At 40.2% G+C, this 18,253-nt stretch overlaps 1 protein-coding gene across 1 annotated transcript in view; it reads right to left on the bottom strand.

The window, feature by feature from the left end:
* Positions 1-7,718, bottom strand: part of negr1 (neuronal growth regulator 1) — a 141,958-nt gene extending 134,240 nt beyond the window's left edge. The window contains exon 1 of the mRNA XM_080472614.1: positions 7,504-7,718. Coding sequence (XP_080328740.1) covers positions 7,504-7,673 — 170 coding nt within the window. The 5' untranslated portion in view covers positions 7,674-7,718. The remainder of the gene's footprint in view (positions 1-7,503) is intronic.
* Between the last annotated feature and the right edge of the window lie 10,535 nt (positions 7,719-18,253).

Below are 18,253 nucleotides of genomic sequence, written 5' to 3'. Positions count from 1 at the left end.
TTTGGCATCACTTTCAAGTTTTTGCAAATCAGTGATTATAAAGGGGTTCTGTAGTCCAATGTTGCAAAACAGAAATGACACTAAAGATTTTGCTCCAAGTTCTACTACAATACGCAGGCACGGATTGAAAGGTAATGTGAAGTCAGACATATAACACACAAATAATAATGGCTTGAATTCTCAATTCGCTATATAGGAAGGTCCACTAGAATGAATCTAAGATAAAAAAACGATCATGAATTGTATTAAACTACAAAAAAAATCCCCTCTGTAAGTACATGAAATCGCTTGGGGAAGCTTTAATTCACTGAAGACATTGCTAAAGTACAGATGTGCGAACACTTCTGGTTTACTGTTCCCACAGGATTAAAGTAATGTTTACCTATAGTTCCTCAAGTCTGTACCCTCACAAATAAAGATCTTACATTCAAGGCAATGTTGGCAACCACACTATCCACAGTGAAAATCTTCCTGTTGCAAGAGCAAAAGCTGTTCCGACACTGGAAGGCTCTCAATCACATAATATTGTTTGCCCAAGCTGCCGAACAGGACAAGGGAGAAAAAAATATTAAATATGTGATGGTGGTGATTCAGTCTTACTTTTGCTTCAACCAGTTACATGAAAAAGTTTACGATATAAGAACTAGATTTTAAAGTTGAAATCTCTTCGACATATTTAAGTGAATAGGAGAAAGCCATGAATATAACTTGGGTTAACGGTGGGGTTTTTTTTTGCTTTCTTTTTTTGTTTTTTTTCATGAAAATCGCAGTACCCTAAAAAGTATTAAGTCAGCATTTGTCACAGTTTGTATTGCTGTCAGTGTTTCTGTGTCATGTATTTGTTTTCCTGCTAATGTGTCGGGGCTTTTGGGCTCAACACAGCTGAATTTAATAATTCATATTTGCCGCACAACGTTTCATGCAATAACATTTTATATTAACAAAGGCTTATTAATAGTTAATGTTTGCCATGCTCAGCACAGCCAACATATTTTACCTTAAGAAATGGGAAGGTGTTGGACTTTCTTTTTGGCCCGAATGTTTGTGTAAATGTATCTGCTGGCATACAAGTGGCTGACCGAGGTGAGCCCAAGAATGCTGCATCACTGCTACCTTCAGGCAGGCTGGAGTTGTGTTTTTAAGTCATGTACCCGGAGCACCACTGCTCCACGTTTCTCATATCTCGCCGTCGGAACCCATTCCTTGTCATCAAACTCTGCTAAAGCCTGATAATAACCTCTTCATTTCAATCAGGTGTGCTGGAGCAGAGTGACATCTAAAATATGCAGGGAAGTGGTACTCTGGGACTGACAAATGCTGGTCCACAGATTCTTGTTCTCCAGTTATCAAAATAAATCACCTTGAGATCTTTGCTGAGCAATAAGCTGTAGAGATAGGCTGAACAGCTGCTCTGACACTATTTGAACAAGCACTTGATGGCGCCAGATGAAGGACACCTCCAGTCGCAGCCTGCAAATGAACACACAGGTGGAGATAACATAACGTGCATAACATGACTCAACTCTGCCCGTTGCTGTTGAATTGTAATTTACAGGTTGGTTACTTATCAAGGTCGTTTCTGAAGGAGACGGCAAGAAATTCACAAAATATGAATTCAGATTGATGAAATTAGCACAACGAAAAGCAATGGCCTGAAAGCGATGTTGGCTGATCAACAACAACCAAAATATTAACTTGAATGTCCAAACCAAATGCACTCTCCCTGTGACTGGATTCTTTTTTTCTAAGTACTAGTACTAGTACTAGTATTAGTCAATGGTGTCAGCGGCCTTTGTTTGCAACCCACTAACATGAGAGGCATACCAAGAGTTGATGGTACACAGCTTAGATGAGGACCCACAGATGAGATTACGCAACGTTGTCGGGAGTAGCACAACTAATTATCACGAAAACACAAGGACATGCTAACTGATTGATTAGGATTTTAATTGAAGGGGCTCTGAGGAATTATTTCTCTGTGATGAAAGACTGAAAGTATTGGCACATCATTCAGAGCAAAAAAAAAATATGAAAAAAAAACAGTGAACAGTGTTCAACAAAAAGCTTGTGAGGAAAAACATAAAATTTTAACTAGAATAACTGCTCTCAAGAGGAGTTTAGGCTAACACACACAAAAAAACAAAAAAAACATACGTACCTACAAAAACATGCACAGGCTCAGCACTTGTTTCAGATACAGCCTACTGGAAATCAATGCGCAAGTCAACTATCTGCTTAAGCAGTCTTTAAGAACTCCCCGCACTTGATTTGAAGTATTCACACTGATGTTACACACTTGCACATAACAAGTGGACAAATCCAAGTCCAGTGCGGATTTTTATGCCTCCTAAGTGTCCATTAAGCCAGCCCTTCAGTCAGCGACGTTAAAAAGAGAAAGCTCTCTCCACACTGTTGGAATGTGTTGGGAAAAAATTCCGTTTTAAGTAACTTCTCTTGAAAATTGCCCAAAAGATAACCTGTTATTGCTTTTCCACTCTCTGTCTGTCAAGTTTAATTTTGAGGCTTATGGTCTCCCCGCAACACAAAAAGGCCCCGGTGAGATTTTCCTGTAGAATTATTGCGATTATGTGGCTGTTCAGTGCTGAGAATGGGTAAAAGCTAAATTTTCCACCCCAAATCATTTTCCCTATCCCTATAATTGTAGTGATTATAAGAGTAATAGAAAGATGCTTTAAAACCTAACATAGCATCTATTTCCCTCAAAGGATTTACTCTGAGAAAGCATTTCCATTTAGGCTTTAATTCACCAGGGCACTCAATCATTTTAGTGCTAATTGAAATATATTACAAATAGAAATACTTAATTTTTAGAAAGTACAATGGATTGACTTGCCTAACAAACGATGGTCATAAAAGCAGTCCATTTGGGAACTGTTCATGGTGTGAAGATTTAGCCTATTATTGCATGTAAGCCCAACAACATATTTATAGCATGGCATTAGAACTTAAAAAAAATAAGCTCTGGTTTGAATGTGTTATGAAGGAAGCCAGAAATGAGTGTGAGTTCTCATAGTATTCATCACAAGATTTAAATAAATGAAAAAAAAAAGCTTTGGCACTTTTAGTCAAACATGTATAACTGACAAACTCGAGCAAAAAATACAATTTGGATAATATGCAGATACTAGTTCTTCATCACTAGGTTTCAGTGGTTTGTTGATAAGAACAAGCCTTAAATAAAACATTAAAAAAAAAATCCCGACAGCACAATAATGATTGCCACAGTCAGCTCCCCTGCAAAATTTTTATCGAGAAGAGAATGTGCATAAGTTCCAACAGGATCCTATATTCAAGTGGTTCTGTGGGAGAGGTTAACTCGAGGTCTTTAAAAGCGGCGGGTGATATGAAAAGCCACCGCTCAAGCAAGTCACCTTGTCTGGTTTCCATCAAAGCTGAAGCACATCAGCTACAAATGGAAGCCAAAGTAATCAATCTGATGAATACTTAAGTACATCCAGTTTTCAATGTGCTACCAAAGATAAGGTCTAATGCCGGGAACGACCCTCCTTTTTGACATAAGACAAATTGAGTACCACCCGAGGTAATATATTTTTTTGTATGTACGGCTCAATCTGTGGGGGTCCTCCCATATGTCGATTGCTTGGAATAATATTCCGGGGCATTTCATGTCTGCCACAGAAATGTGTTCAGAATGGCTGCTCAGTGACATAATCTTTCAGGTATGAAGACCACGGCGAGCACATGCACTGTGAAAAAGAGCAACGTTGTGCTGACAGCGACACGGAGTGCAAAAAACATGTGGTGCAAGTGAATTTTGGCGTTTAATCAGCAGCGACAGACGCAGGTTTGCCAACAGACGTTTTCATGGGAAACAAACCAGGCTATACCCCAAAAAGAGTGTGTGAAAGTGCTGACGTCTCGCCGTTAACTGGTGGGTTCAGAATGTACTCTTGCTGAATTCTAGAAATGATGGAACTTTGCTTATATTCTCCAACGCCACCAGCTGTTGCTTAACGACAAATAATGCTAAAATGCACTAAGTGGGAACAAGAGCTTTTCTGCCATGGTGCCTGTCTTTGTAATAGATAAGTCAACAACTCCTTCTTTGGATGGTGTCTTCTTCGGTTTGAAGCCTCAAGCCTTTATTTTGTACTTCCGGCACTTTAGCTGGCACGGAGACACCAGGCCATTTAAACTCGATGTTGTATCTGGCACAAGTGCTTATAGTAAATGTCAGGACCTTTCAGAGCCATAATAATGATACAGTTCAAAAGATGATGCATGCCGTCGTTTTCGTCCCAAACCAGGCTCGAAAGCAAAGCTACGGCACAATCACGTACAGCCAGGACAAATTTTCATCAACGGCTCTGTTGACATGAGGCAATGACTTTAGATTTATACGAATACCAGACTTTCAAACTACTGACAGGTCAATTTTGCACCATTACAGAGTCCAAGGCCCCTGTTGCAGGCTTTATTTTGTGTCAGAGGGCCAACTGTCAAAGTCAGTAACAAAAATAAGCAGGGTTCACCGTCTTATTCCATGTCCAGTCTTCCTTCTATTTATTTTACTTTGTTTTTTTTTCTTTATCTGTTGAAAACTGGAGCTTCTAAAGCAAAATCACTGTATCATCCATCTATTTTACACCACATCATATATATTTGATCAGCAAAATGCAGACATTGCTGGATGAGACACAGATCTCTAAATAAAACAAGAACGACTGGTGAAAGAATACCATTCCACATTTCAACTCTGCTGTAGCAGCCTGCTCTTTAGAGTTCAGTCTGTCTGAACAACATTTACAGACACTAGCTCTTTGCTCTTGATTACAACTGCTCATCCATGTGGAAGAGGTTGCCACTGATACTCTGTTTCCTGACACCACAGGAAACTGTTTTTTTTTCATTCAGCTGTCCGCTTCAAATCCATAGCCAGATGAGTCATTTGCTGAGGAAAAAGTAAGGGTTTTATTCAACTAAATCCAAATGACATGAAACCCGCAACAGTATGGAGACAAACCGTATGTGTCGCCCGTTTAAACAATCTATGTTCATTGGAAATGCATAGATTCCCACCATTTAGAATAAATAAAATGTGTGTAAATAATACGTGCACAAGTTAAATGTGTCCATCTGAGATTATGGAATTGCTGTGGCACGACTCCAGTGCTATGGAGTTTGTTGGAGGTCAAATAATGCTGAGCTTTTACGCAATCAGACAGACAATATTAACAGGGTGAGGATACACATGTGGAACAGCCCTCATCTTCAAGAAGCTGAAATCATTTTTATTAATACGGCCCAACTGTCCACCATGAATCAGGGCAGCATAAAGGCAGCACTAAGAATAGAAGAGGTGGGGGGGAGGGAATTAACATATGACAGCCGATGCACCTCCTGGGAGCCACTCCATAACCCAGAGGCCGTGACTACCCGCCTGCTTTGAGGTCTGTCGGTTTGTCAGAATGCTCACATTTTTAGCCACCAATCAGCTTTACGCCACAGCAAAATTGACCTCCACCAGTGGCCAATCCTCACAATGGAGGAAATCAAGAGATTGACCCTGGTTTCAGCAGCGACTTCCTCAAAGAGACGCCTTAGGTCTTAACGTATGATGCATAAGAGCAATGGGAAATAAAAGAGGGAGGAAACCACAGAGCCATGGTTCCTCGCAGTTTGGGAAAATTACAGCGACAAGACAGGGGGCGTCTTTATAATCACTTTAGCGACGACAGCGTTACACTATTAGATGCTAACCAGAGTTTAAATAAGTGTAGTATTTCTATTAGGTCAACAGGTGCACACAGAGAAGTGATAACACTTGCAGCACAAGTGAGGAAAAAAAACAACAAAAAAAACAATGAGTGATTACACCGAGAGCTGAATAAGCCATGAATTAACAGTAAGAACCCAGCAGTGAACGCATCAGGAAAATATTTTCCCTATTCTTGAGATTTTTAGCTTAGTATTTATGACCTGCTTGTAAAGGGTAAGTGATGACTTATTCAAGGGGTGGGAGTTAACTGGTTTATTGAGCTGATTCATTGCATGGGGATGCTCTCTGGTCCAATAAACCATCAAGATCCAGGCAAAGCTTCTGCCACTGATCGCGGCCAACCCGGACTGCTACGTGGGAATTAGACACCATCTCTGAGCGGACAGTCATAGGTGTACAGTCTCTTTGATGAGGCGGCCTCTGGGCATGAAGGGAGCATGATAAAAACAGTGAATATCACTTTGCTGTTGCCAAGGTAGTTCTGTGACGAGTGCCAAGTACACTTTGACCCGCTTCATAATGTGATGCTCGAGTCTGATAATTACCTTATGCCACACAAGAACCCACCCTCCCCTTTTTTTTTTTTTTTTTACTAAGAATGAAAAGCCAAGCTAAGTGAAAGGTTATAGACATTTGGCTGCTCTGTATTCAGGGCCACTGCCACCATCTCAGTCAACATCCACAGAATTCATATCGAAACGTGGCAAGTCTGCCCACTGAGCCTTTCCTCAGAACCATCAAAGCGGATATTTGATATTGGTAGAACATGATATTATCACTGCCCCCTGAAATTTCAGGATTTTTATATAGTTTTTCTTTTAAATTGTATTTGTTGTTCTCAACACCAATTCCAGCCAGATTCATAACTGTGAATTTGAAAGTTTCTGATTTAATGATCTTGTGGGGGTGGGTTTGGGGTAGGGGGGCGGGTTAGAGTTCAGGCTACTTTGGAGACTGGTGTTATAGTCCTTTACATCCCGATTGAATAATTGGAGTAACTCAGTAACTTCTAAGTGCACGTGATAGGAACGGCACCCACCGGGCAATTAACGCAGCATTTAACAGGAAACTACCTGCGCAGCTTCCACCCGAGCCTATATGGAGGGGGGACAGGAGATGGAGAAGGAAGGCACGTCATTATTACGACTCGATTCAGATCATCCGCGACCACAGGCACGCTTTTAGAACTGCGACATCACACTGTTTCGGGGGGGGGGACAAACCCTGAAAATAGCACGCCGGGCTTCTCGGGTCTCTTTGGAAGTGTTTCAAACGCTGAGAATCTGCGAATATAATGTAATCGAATTACATAAGCGACGTGCAGCGGCGGGGTAACTTGGACTCCCCGGAGATGGAGCGACTATTAGGAAGAAAAAAAAAAAAACATCATGACCACCCCCCCCCCTCTCTATCTCTCTAAAAACAACACTCCAGCCATGTGAAGCGATGTGCACCGTCGGAGGAAAGTATGTTGGAAAAGTTTGTTAGGAAAGCAGCAGAGCTGCAAGAGCAGCGTAATACATGGCCGTGGCCGTCTCCTCCGCCTCCTCCTCCGTCAGGCGAAAACAAGGATGGGATGGAGGGAAAATGACCCATTGTGTATTTATCGCCGGGTGACAATCCCGTCGCGCGACGCCACTCGTCTCTAAGCGGCGTGCGGGGGGAGCGTGTGCGCGGAGGAGAACTCCGTGGCGGCGAAAGAGTGCGAGCGGGGAGAAAGTTGTGTTAGTCCGTGTTGTTACCTCAAAAGAGCCGTGTCGCCTTGTCTGCTCACCACACTTTCCACCGAGGAATAGTCCACAGTTTGTCCAGCGGGCAAACAGGACGGTAGAAAGCAGCACAGGCTGAGAATGATCGCAGTAAGCCACTGACCGGAGACACAAGCGTCCTGCACCGCAATCATTATGTCCATCACAGCTGTGTTTCGTTACCGCTTTTTCTTTCTCTCCTCCCCCCCACAAAAAAAAAGTCTTCCAGAAAAGAGCTTTTTACTTAATAAAAATAAATAAATAAAAAAATCTCTTTAAAAAAAAAAAAAAAAAAAAAAAAAAAAAAAGGAGAAAACCTTTCACGCAAAATGAGGCTTTGTATTTAAAACAGTCCCAGACTTTTAGTTGTTTTGTATCCGCCTCGTGGGAGAAACGGTCCGCCGTGCAGGTTGTCCCCGGGTTGGTGAGCTGGATGTGGCGCTCAGTGTGCGGGGAAGCGTCCTCTCCTCTCCGGTGGCTCGCACACCATCTAGTGAGGAAATGCGATGTAAAATGGGAGCAGACCTACAAGCAGACAACCCCCAGGCTCTGATCCTGTTGTTTCCCGGGCAACCCGTTTCCAGTGGCTGGTGATGGAGCGTTGAAACCGGAAGTTATTGATACAAACCCGAGAGCAATTAAAGATATCGACCCGGAGAGCCAGCCCCTCCTTATTCCCCATAAGAAAGAGGACGGAGAGAACACGAAGAGCCTGGACCCTCTCGGCTCTGGAGGGAAGCGGCGCACTGACGGTGACGCAGGTGCGTTACAAAGGAAAACTCCACAGAAAACATCACTCTCAAAACAAGAAACACACATATATATATATCTATTTTCAAATAATACTGTGAATTTTAAATGAATTTAAAATGGTGATAACTAACTTATATGCTTAAATGATCCAACTTCATATATATATATATATATATATATATATAGGGAGAGAGAGAGAGAGAGAGAGAGAGAGAGAGATAGATAGATATTGTTTCTGATCATGTCTTCTCCATGAAAAAAAATAGAAGATACTATTAACCATTTTCACATTCAAAAGTGAAAAGTATTAACCTAAACGTTTTAATAATCTACTTATAGTTTAGTTTGTTTTCAGTAATAAATCCTACTACATTTGTCTTCGTTGGAAGTGAGATCAAAGCTTTGCACTACAGTATTTGATTTGTTTATTTATTTTGAGGGGGTTATAATAAACATCGCAATGTTGCAGTGAAAGTTACAGCGGTCAACAGGCTAACCAGCAACACAGAGCCCCCTAAAAGCTGGTGTGGTGTACAAACTGAAAAAGCAACATTTCCTGGCACAAGTGAAAATGTAAAATTTGAAAAGCCCTGAAGCTCTCTGCGGTGACTAACTGCCAACTGCAAAAATATATTATTGCCATCCACTTTTCAAACATAGTTTTCTACATCAACAACGTGTCAATGTCACACTTTACTGGTGAATACCTTCTGTGTGGTCTCCCTACAAGTGAGGAGAGACCGCCAGAATCACCACTCCAAATTTGCTCATTTTAGCTGTTTTGTAAAAAGGATTTAATCTCATCACCGAATCTTGTAGGCAGAAAATCTGAACGTTGAGTTGAAAATACAAAAATTCATCTTTAGAAGAAATGGGGACAAATGGGACATCTATACAGAAAAAAACATCAACAAAGAAAAGAGACTCATATACTACTTAAAATGTGAAATGAAGAGCATTTAAATACCACACATTTCTGCCCCATTGTTGGTTTAAATAAAATAAAAAGCAGGAAGAAAGTCTCAGTATCTGGTACAACCTACAGAAACATCCATCCCAAAGATCAATTTTTGTTTATTTTGTTTTTCACAAGGAAGTATGGAGCTTATTTTATTCAAAACACAATGGTAAAATTAAATGATTAGAAATACAAACCAAAAACAAGAAGAAAAAAACTAAAAACCACCACGAGCATATACTGTGACTAGACTGTAAACGTCAGGTAAAGTGAACAATAATTGCAAACTTTCATATATCTAATTTGTTATTGGGGTTTGAGTTTCTTGCTCACATGATTAAAAATCTCTTTTGGTCTGTTTCTGATGACTGATTGGTCATATGTTGGCTGTGACTCATGCCTGCAGCAGAATGATAGATCTCCTTCACACTAACCTGTTTTGGTGTTTAGTGGCTTATATGTAGAGAAAAGATGTCAAACTGCAATGATAAACTATGGTGACAAATCAGTTCTAAAATATTATAACTCACAACAAAGTCCCCCAGGAGGGCTCTATCATTAATATAGTGATTTTCCATTAAGTCAAGAAAAACCCCAACATGTAACTACATAGACATACTCGGGCATAGATTTACAAAGTTTGTTTTAGTGCAGTAGCCCTCTGCATTATGTGGCTCTAAGCCTTTTGACTTAACCTACATAACACTTAAAAGGGCTGTACAGCTGTAACCATGGAAATGACATACATTCCTCTGAAGGGACATGGCCACATGGTGCTGCTGAATTTTAACAGATGACACATGATTTGAATATTACTTTGGATTTTATTATGGCTGTAGCCACAGAAAACAACAGTCTTCATGTTGAATGAGTGTTTCAGAGAATTTCTAAATTTCCCCCAAACTGATGCAGGGGACGGACTCAGAAGACGTGACAGATGTTAATCCACAGCAAGTGTAATCTCTTTTGTTTCCGAACAAGGGGACCCCTATTGTTGTTTTCTTTTTTTTTCCACGTGGCTGTTAATGTTTCATTCATCTATTGTTCATGTCTGTTTTATTCTGTTTATGGTCGCCGGGGGCTGAAGCTGATCTCAGTTGACTGTAGTTGAAGGCAAGGACTCACCCTGGGCAGATGGTCTGTCCGTCATAGCACATATGCAGAGCGTGCACAGCTAGACAGACAATCACATTCACTTCTATGGGCAATTTGGAATAATCTGTTAACCCACTGTAACATGCATATTTGGTGAATAATTCCCAAGAAGGGAAAACCCACACACACTGAGGGAGGACGCGCAAACTCTACACAGAAAGGCACTCGTGCCACTGCATTGTCTTATGAAGTGCGGTGGCTCATCAAAAAGTGACAATTGCACTTTCAGTATTTTTATACTTTACTATATTGTTGATTGCATTTCCGCATTTTGAGTTTATATCACATATAAAAAAGTATCTTTCTGTTCCTGAATTCTTTTAAAAAACTTTTTTTTTTTTTAAATTAATTTCCTCAGGGGATCAATATAGTTTCATGATATCTTATCTTAAAATCTCATCTCACAGACCACAGAGCCGAGATTGCAGTCTGTGATGTTATCAAGATGCACAGTCTGGAGCTGCTCCATTGAAATTAAATGGGGTGAGAGGCTGTGAAGTCCTGAAAGGTTTGCTTCAGTTCTTTTCACACTGAACTGCCTTGCCTTTGGTTTAAACTTAGAAATTGAGCTTTGATCCTTCATAAATCCATTCAGCGTGCCCCGAGAGTTGCCTTTCCAGCCTTGGTTATTATTTATTTCGGGAGATAATTTGTTTATTTCAGTGGTGTGAGAGAGCGAGAGAAAGAGTTGGGATAGATTTCCGTTTGCACGGGGAGGTGTGACAAAGAGCCAGAAAACTGGTTTCCAGAGGTTACAGGGAACATTTCACCATATTGGAAATGAGTCAACAAGCAACGTTCCATGACGGGCAGCATTAAAAGAGGGGGAGTGAAAAGTTCATCTTGTCACAAACACAATTGTAATTTGCATAACTGAAGCTCCCTCAACTGTTAATGGCTGTGATAATGCCATCAGTACAAAAATACTCACTCTGGTTTTGGGGGGGGTGTTTTGGGGCTGAGACCGTCAAGATATTCTACAACATCCTTCTCTTGTCAGTTACAATGGTCATTTTTTTTTTTTCATTGAGAATTTCAAATTACCTCTGAAAATGTACCTTCCCATGCATGAAAACCGTAATTACAATGACTCCATTCAGCGTTAGCGCACGGTGCAGAAGCGAGGAGACGAGTGGCAACCTCTAATATTCAACTCATAATAACCTCAGGAATTATGAAGAAGATGAAAGCGATCAGAACTGGACTATCCCAACATCTGAGCTGCTTTGAGTAATGGATACTTTCAACGTTTCCCCCAGGTTTTTCTCAGCCAGACAGCTTCCAGAATGAAATCGATGATTGCTATTCTCCTTAATAGGGAGTGAATGAAATGACACCTGAATATTATACATTTTCGCGGGCTGACTGGTTTCTACAATAAGTTTACATGTTTTATCTCACACATTACCAGCATTTCAAGCACAGAGTTTAAAAAAATGGACTTCACTGAGTGAGTTGAGCAGTACTGGAAACTACTGCAGAATAAAAGCCATGGTTAATGTCTTATTTGTGTGCAACTCTTGTGACAAAACGCCGCTGAAGTATATGCTGGATTATTTAGACTGCTCTGCGTAAATGACGATGGTCAACAAAAATCACTTTGCCAAAGAATCCTGTGTTGTTTGTTGCGTTCTTGCACGTAACGACAGACTTTATGTACTCCGGGTTTTTTTTGCCTTTGCACCAAACTCTGTTTATGAGACTAATTTAACATGAGTAATGCAACATATTCAAGGGTGTTGTTTCCTGAAGTAGTTAGGTACATGGTCATTTTTCTGTTATAGTGATTTGGTTGTCTATTAAGATAATGGATGGCATCTCGCAGGGAAGTGTGCCAATCGATCACAACAGACACCTAAATGCTGAGCAGTTCTATTAAATGCAAACCTGCCGCGTGCGATCGGGGGACAGAAAAGGAATCCATGAGGACTCCCTGCCTATTTATCATTTTTATAAACGACTTAGTTATTTGATAAAGAAAAAAAAATAATGACCTGTGATTACCTGTGATATATATATATATATATATATATATATATATGTGTGTGTGTGTGTGTGTGTGTGTGTGTGTGTGTGTGTGTGTGTGTGTGGAGAGAGAGAGAGAGAGAGAGAGAGAGAGAGAGAGACTAACACACAATATTGTATTTCAGCCAAATGTATAAAATAATTACTACCAACCTTTCTTTGTGGAGGTGAAACAGAGTGCACTGAAATACTTCCACAACTTCTTATCTGCAGATGCTGCTGGTCATGAGGTCACACTGCAGCGAGCCTCTTCCTGCTCTGATGCCTCTGAAAATTAAAGGGGAAAAAAAAAAAAAAAGATTCCAGCGGGGCTGCATTAATCTACAATCCAAGCTTAATACCATCTGACATTGTTTTAACACGAAGCTGAAAATTAATGATATTTAATCGTGTTCCAGTAGGAGAAAAATATAGTGAGGTGAAGTTAAACGTACAATCCAATGTGATACGTTTCAGGCTCTGGTGAAAGCTGCGACAGTTCACGTTGACAATTGCAGAGTGGTAGAGAAACCAGCAAAATATAGACCGAATGTTTACCCGAGAAATGTGACATGATAATATAGCAGCTTTGACATTCACTTTTGGAAAAAAGAGTTAGCTTCGTATTCTTTGTTACACAATACGAGAAAAACCTTCATGTTCTTCCTTTCGCCTTAACGTCTTCACACAAGAAATTCCATTATGCTGTAGTTCAAGAACATGGCACCTGCTGTATTAGAGTCCGGCATAATGTGTTACATTTCTCACACTGGGCCTTCCTGTCAAAGTCCAAATGCACATTTATGACAGAGATATAGTAGACAAAATGCATTTTGAATGAACTATAGAGTTTGATATACCGTTTGTTGCCCTCAAGCGGTGATTTATTTCTTCCTTCGCTTCACTTTCCCCACACTGGCCTTGTGGGACACAACCTACAGCACTTGTGAGTCATCACTGATTTGTACTTTCAGACAGCACCAACCACATTTCATACATGGTGGATGGATCAAAAAGCTCTCCTGAGTCAATAAATATAGCAAGAAAGGGATCTCTTCGGCATGAGGGGGAGCGTTCGCCGTGAACTTTTTCTCTCGGATGCGCAGCACAGACATAATGGAAAACAAAATTAAAGGAGAAGAGTGAAAAGTTCTTCATGTCGAAATATATGTTGCGAACGGGCAGCTCTGAGACATTGCTGACATCTTTATAGGACGGGGTGTAGTTTCCTGTTAATTCTCATCACTTAAATGTGGAGCAGCTGTCTGGAACAGTCTAGTGCCCAGTTGGCAGGATGCAGAGTGGTCCATGGTGTACCAAGCATGCTGTAGGCTACAGAATAATGAGACTCTGGGAACCAACAGTGAGGGGAAGCCATCGAATAAGCTTTCATAACACTAAACTGACTGTTCACTGATCACAGGAATTCAATGAAATATCTAAGAAAGAATACAAAGAAGTTGTGCTTATAAGCTGTTTGTTCTTAAAAAAAACTATAGTGACATTACCGTGTCCAACTATATACTTAGCAATCAAATATTAGATGTGAGTGTATTGGGGAATATGCGATTGAGTTGTAAAAATGATGACATTAAACCACTGAGTGAATGGAAAGATCCGGTGAAACGCATACAACAGTGATAATTGATGCAATGCGATTACATATTTGCTATGCATTTGAAATTATTCAATGTAGATGGTGGTATATTTGTGATTTAATTGACATTCTCACTATATAATGGTGTTATTAGTGTGTTACACATATCCGATAGTTCAAGGTGGGACTGTTGTAGAAGAAGCGAGCAGTAGCTGCATATGCACCACAATGGCATGAGGGGAGCATAAAATATCCAACCATACATCTCCATTGCATGCAGACATTGCAGGACTATGGCTCAGTTGGTAGAGCAGGTTGTTAATCATGAGGTTGCAGGTTCGACCCTCTATGTGTTCATATGTCGAAGTGTCCTTGAGGCAAAACAGCGAGCCTCATATTCTTCCCCGTGAGCATATTGCATGGCACACGCCTCATCTTGTGCAGGGTTGCGGAGCACCGGAGCCAATCCCTGCTGACTCTGAGCGAGGGCAAGACACACCCTCGACAGGTTACCAGTTCACCACAGGGCAAACACAGTGAGACACACAACCACACACACTCACATTCACACCCGGGGGCAGGAGTCACCAATTAACCTCACATGCGTGTTTTTGACCATTAGAAATGTACCCATGATAGTTAAAAAGTATTAATACTGACGTAATTAAAATAATAAGCTCATAAGATAATAGCTTATCAACTCAAAATACAAATTATTTCTTATGTCATAGGATATATGACATAAGAAATGCTACACAAACAAATGATTCCCCAATAAAGATGATTATGGTCATTATGAACTTACATCCTGATTTTGAATGTACAACAGACCAGACCTAAATAGATACTTTCCTTTTAGCTTTATAAAACAATGGACATTGTCACTGTTGCGAGCGACTGTCCCTGTTTTCAACCATTTATTTCATTCACGCTTTGGTAGTTGGCAGTGTTTGTCAAAGAGTTAAACTCAGAGTATGATTACCTGAAACAACAATCTCTAATTAACTGTGGAATTGTACAGTATTCTAGTTATTTTAAAATGTTATTTTACATTGTTCATCTCCAATATATCAGCTGTGAATATAAATGTGTGACTCTGGTGGCCTATGACTAAATGAATGGCATAATAAAAATCGACTTTTTTTTTTTGTACTTTTAAAATCCTTCACAACAATCTTCTGTTTTATATATTCTTTCTAAATACATTTGTTAAAATGAAGAACATTTTTGTAAGGCAGTGTCAAGCATCTACGAACATCAGTCAGTAGCGAAGAAAGTGAAATGCTGCCTTCCTGCTCCCTGGGTTTTCTTCTTTTTTTTTTTTTTTTTTAATGTTCCACTCAAACGCCAGCCACAGGCAAAGCAGCAGCTCCTGTGTGTTTTCTTTGATTGCGTGAGCTAACATGGCACAGCCCCCTCTGCAAGTACCCAAAAGTTTTTCTTTTTTTTTTTTTAACACTGTGTAAATGTTTAGAGTCGTTGCCAAGATTAAGCCCTTTGAATCACAGTTTCTTCATAGAAAACCTTTTGAGCTCATGTCAAAGTAAAATCCAATGTGTTATTTCTTGCGTTCAATCCTCTCAATATGTCTATTTTCTTGAACTGAGGTGTGTTGCTTTTGCATTTTCAGATTTTACAACCTACAGTCTGAATCAAGAGAATATTAATGTAGCTTCAGTTTTAAATGGTTATTTTGAAGTAAACACAGTCACATTATCCCAGAATTGAATGTTGTTATTTCCTTCACATTGATCTTATGTCGATAAATACCTGTTCTTTCATGAAAAATATGACAGAAGCGCCTGACGCTGACATCTGGATACAATAGAAGGCTGAATAAGGTGTACCGGCGGGCGAGACATTTTTGGTAACTGATAAACCTGAGCCTTGAATGGGCGGCAAGTAGGCAGGCAACAGCTTAACTTCTCCAGCAGCTCAGTGAAAACATTATATATAAAGCAAGGCTGTTCACACAAAGCTACTTCTTCCTTCAGGTCTTGAGGTGTTGTGTAGACACACACACACACACACACACACACACACACACACACACACACACACACACACACAACTACACACACACACACACACACACACACACACACACACACACCTACAATATATTATTTCCATATGTAAGATTATATTTTGTTTTAACTTAGTCATTAAGGGGACATCTCACTTGTCTTCCCATATTATTGAGGCCCTCCTCCTAATCCTACAATACCTATAAATTAGTCTGAATTTCTACAACTCCCGAGAAGGACACTTTGTAAACTGCATTTTGTTTTCTCTGCCTTCCTGGCAGATACAATTTTCATCAAGCAACAACTATTGTAAACAAATTCCCTTTTAAAAAAGCCTCAAACAATCAAATAAAGTCTACTGATAAGCTGGCTGTGTACTTTAGAGATCAGTTGTTCCAACTTTTGTGCCAGAATTGGTCTGTCGGTGATGACGCTCCGCCGAACAGAGCAAATGAACAAGTGCACGTGACCAAGGCTCACTGATGCAAACAGGGAGCAAAGGCTGGTCCGTATGGACTGACGCAACACCACTATAAAACAAATTGCTGAACCCGGGTGCTGCTGAGTGACAGAACAAAGACTGCACAGATTGTTGAAGGGCCTCCGTCGCTGCAGACTGGTCAGGCGACCTCTGGTGATCCCTACCACCTCAGGTGGAACATAGTTTCCTTCACATCATGTGGACAGCTATGTACTTGTGTGCTGTATAGTATATAGTGCAACCTGGCAGAGGTACACACAGCAGGAAAGAATGTACAGTAAGCAGGTGGAAGCAGTGTGATGCTCTTGGCAAAACCCGATCCATGAAGGCATCATGTCTGAACATGAAGACTTCAGTTGGTTAGCGGACCTACATTACGTCAGGCAGGTGGTTTTAATACTTTGGCTTACTTGTGCCTGTCTTTTTTGGAGGTCACATTAAGCCCTGCCACAGCCTGTGTGTGTGTGTGTTGTCACAAATCTTCAGTTGCTGATACAAGGTCGATTTGAAGCCATAAATTACCTAAAGTGACTCTTGACGTGTTATAAAGTAGAAAACCTGTGGTGCTCTGTTTGATTCATTTCCTCATGAAAAAAAACCCAAATCTTTGTAGTCATCTATCAAAGCTGCTATAAGCAGAATAAGTGGATGGTCATACAAAGGAGGACAACACTTTGCGTAGCTGTGCTTTGCTGGCAGCTGGCGTATGGTGTCGCTAAGCGGATGCCTTTGAAGACCACATTTCAGACAATACGTGTTGGTGGATGTTAAATAAAATCACTTATAATGTTCTATATTTACTAAGCTGTCAGTAGAGCCAGCATATCTAGACATAGTTTCGTAGCCCCCTTAAGGCATGCAAGACAGCAAAAATATAAAATGTCTATACTGATCAGGGCTGTTGATTTATTTATTTTTAAAATTTTTATCCCCCCAGAAGCAGTATATCCTTTGACTGTGTTGTTCTCTTTGTTATCACTTTGAGGCAGGCAGACGTGACTGGCTTTTTTTCTGGAATTTTATTCATTCATTCATTTATTTATTTATTTATTTATTGATGGATGGTCTGCAAGAAGCTAGATCCTGACAATTCTGGGCCACATTTTAATAATGACACCGGAAAGAAGGAGGGATTTAGGGAAAGGTGACCAGAAGATGAATTTAATATTAAGTTTTATTCTTTTTTGCATCCTCTGCACACAATATTTCTTTACATGGCTCGCCGAGAATGGTCGGTATACACAGATTGATCTCTGTCACTGGAGGTATACTAGAGCTGATTTGATTGCCAGTCACCAAGTTTTAATCTTCATTCTTCATCACCATTTCTGTATTAAATACATGCATACAGTTGCCTATGAGCGTAACGTGGCATTACATCTCAGTCACCTTCATTGATGCTGTCAGCTCCAGCGAAGGACTCTTTGACAGGAGGATGGTGAGCCTCGGGGCTGTGTTAATATTGCACATAGCAACCCTGGCAGCAGTTGATTCTTTTATAGAAACAAGGTTTTCATGTCATGGCAGGGTTTGTTTTTTTTTTCCGCCCAGAAATATCTTTCTTTACGTTTTGCCATTTGTGTTAAAACAGCCATATACTCAGAACCTTTGTAAATGACACAAGATAAACGATGCTACATAAAATTTTGTTATTCACTTAAAAAAATGCAGCATGAAATACATTTATGATGATACCTTTCAACTACTATATACATATATCTCTATATCTATCTATCTATCTATCTATCTATCTATCTATCTATCTATCT

This window comes from Lipophrys pholis, assembly GCF_963383615.2.
Source record: "Lipophrys pholis genome assembly, chromosome: 10".
In the NCBI taxonomy this organism is placed as follows: domain Eukaryota; kingdom Metazoa; phylum Chordata; class Actinopteri; order Blenniiformes; family Blenniidae; genus Lipophrys; species Lipophrys pholis.
This window is presented reverse-complemented; position numbering and strand designations above follow the sequence as displayed.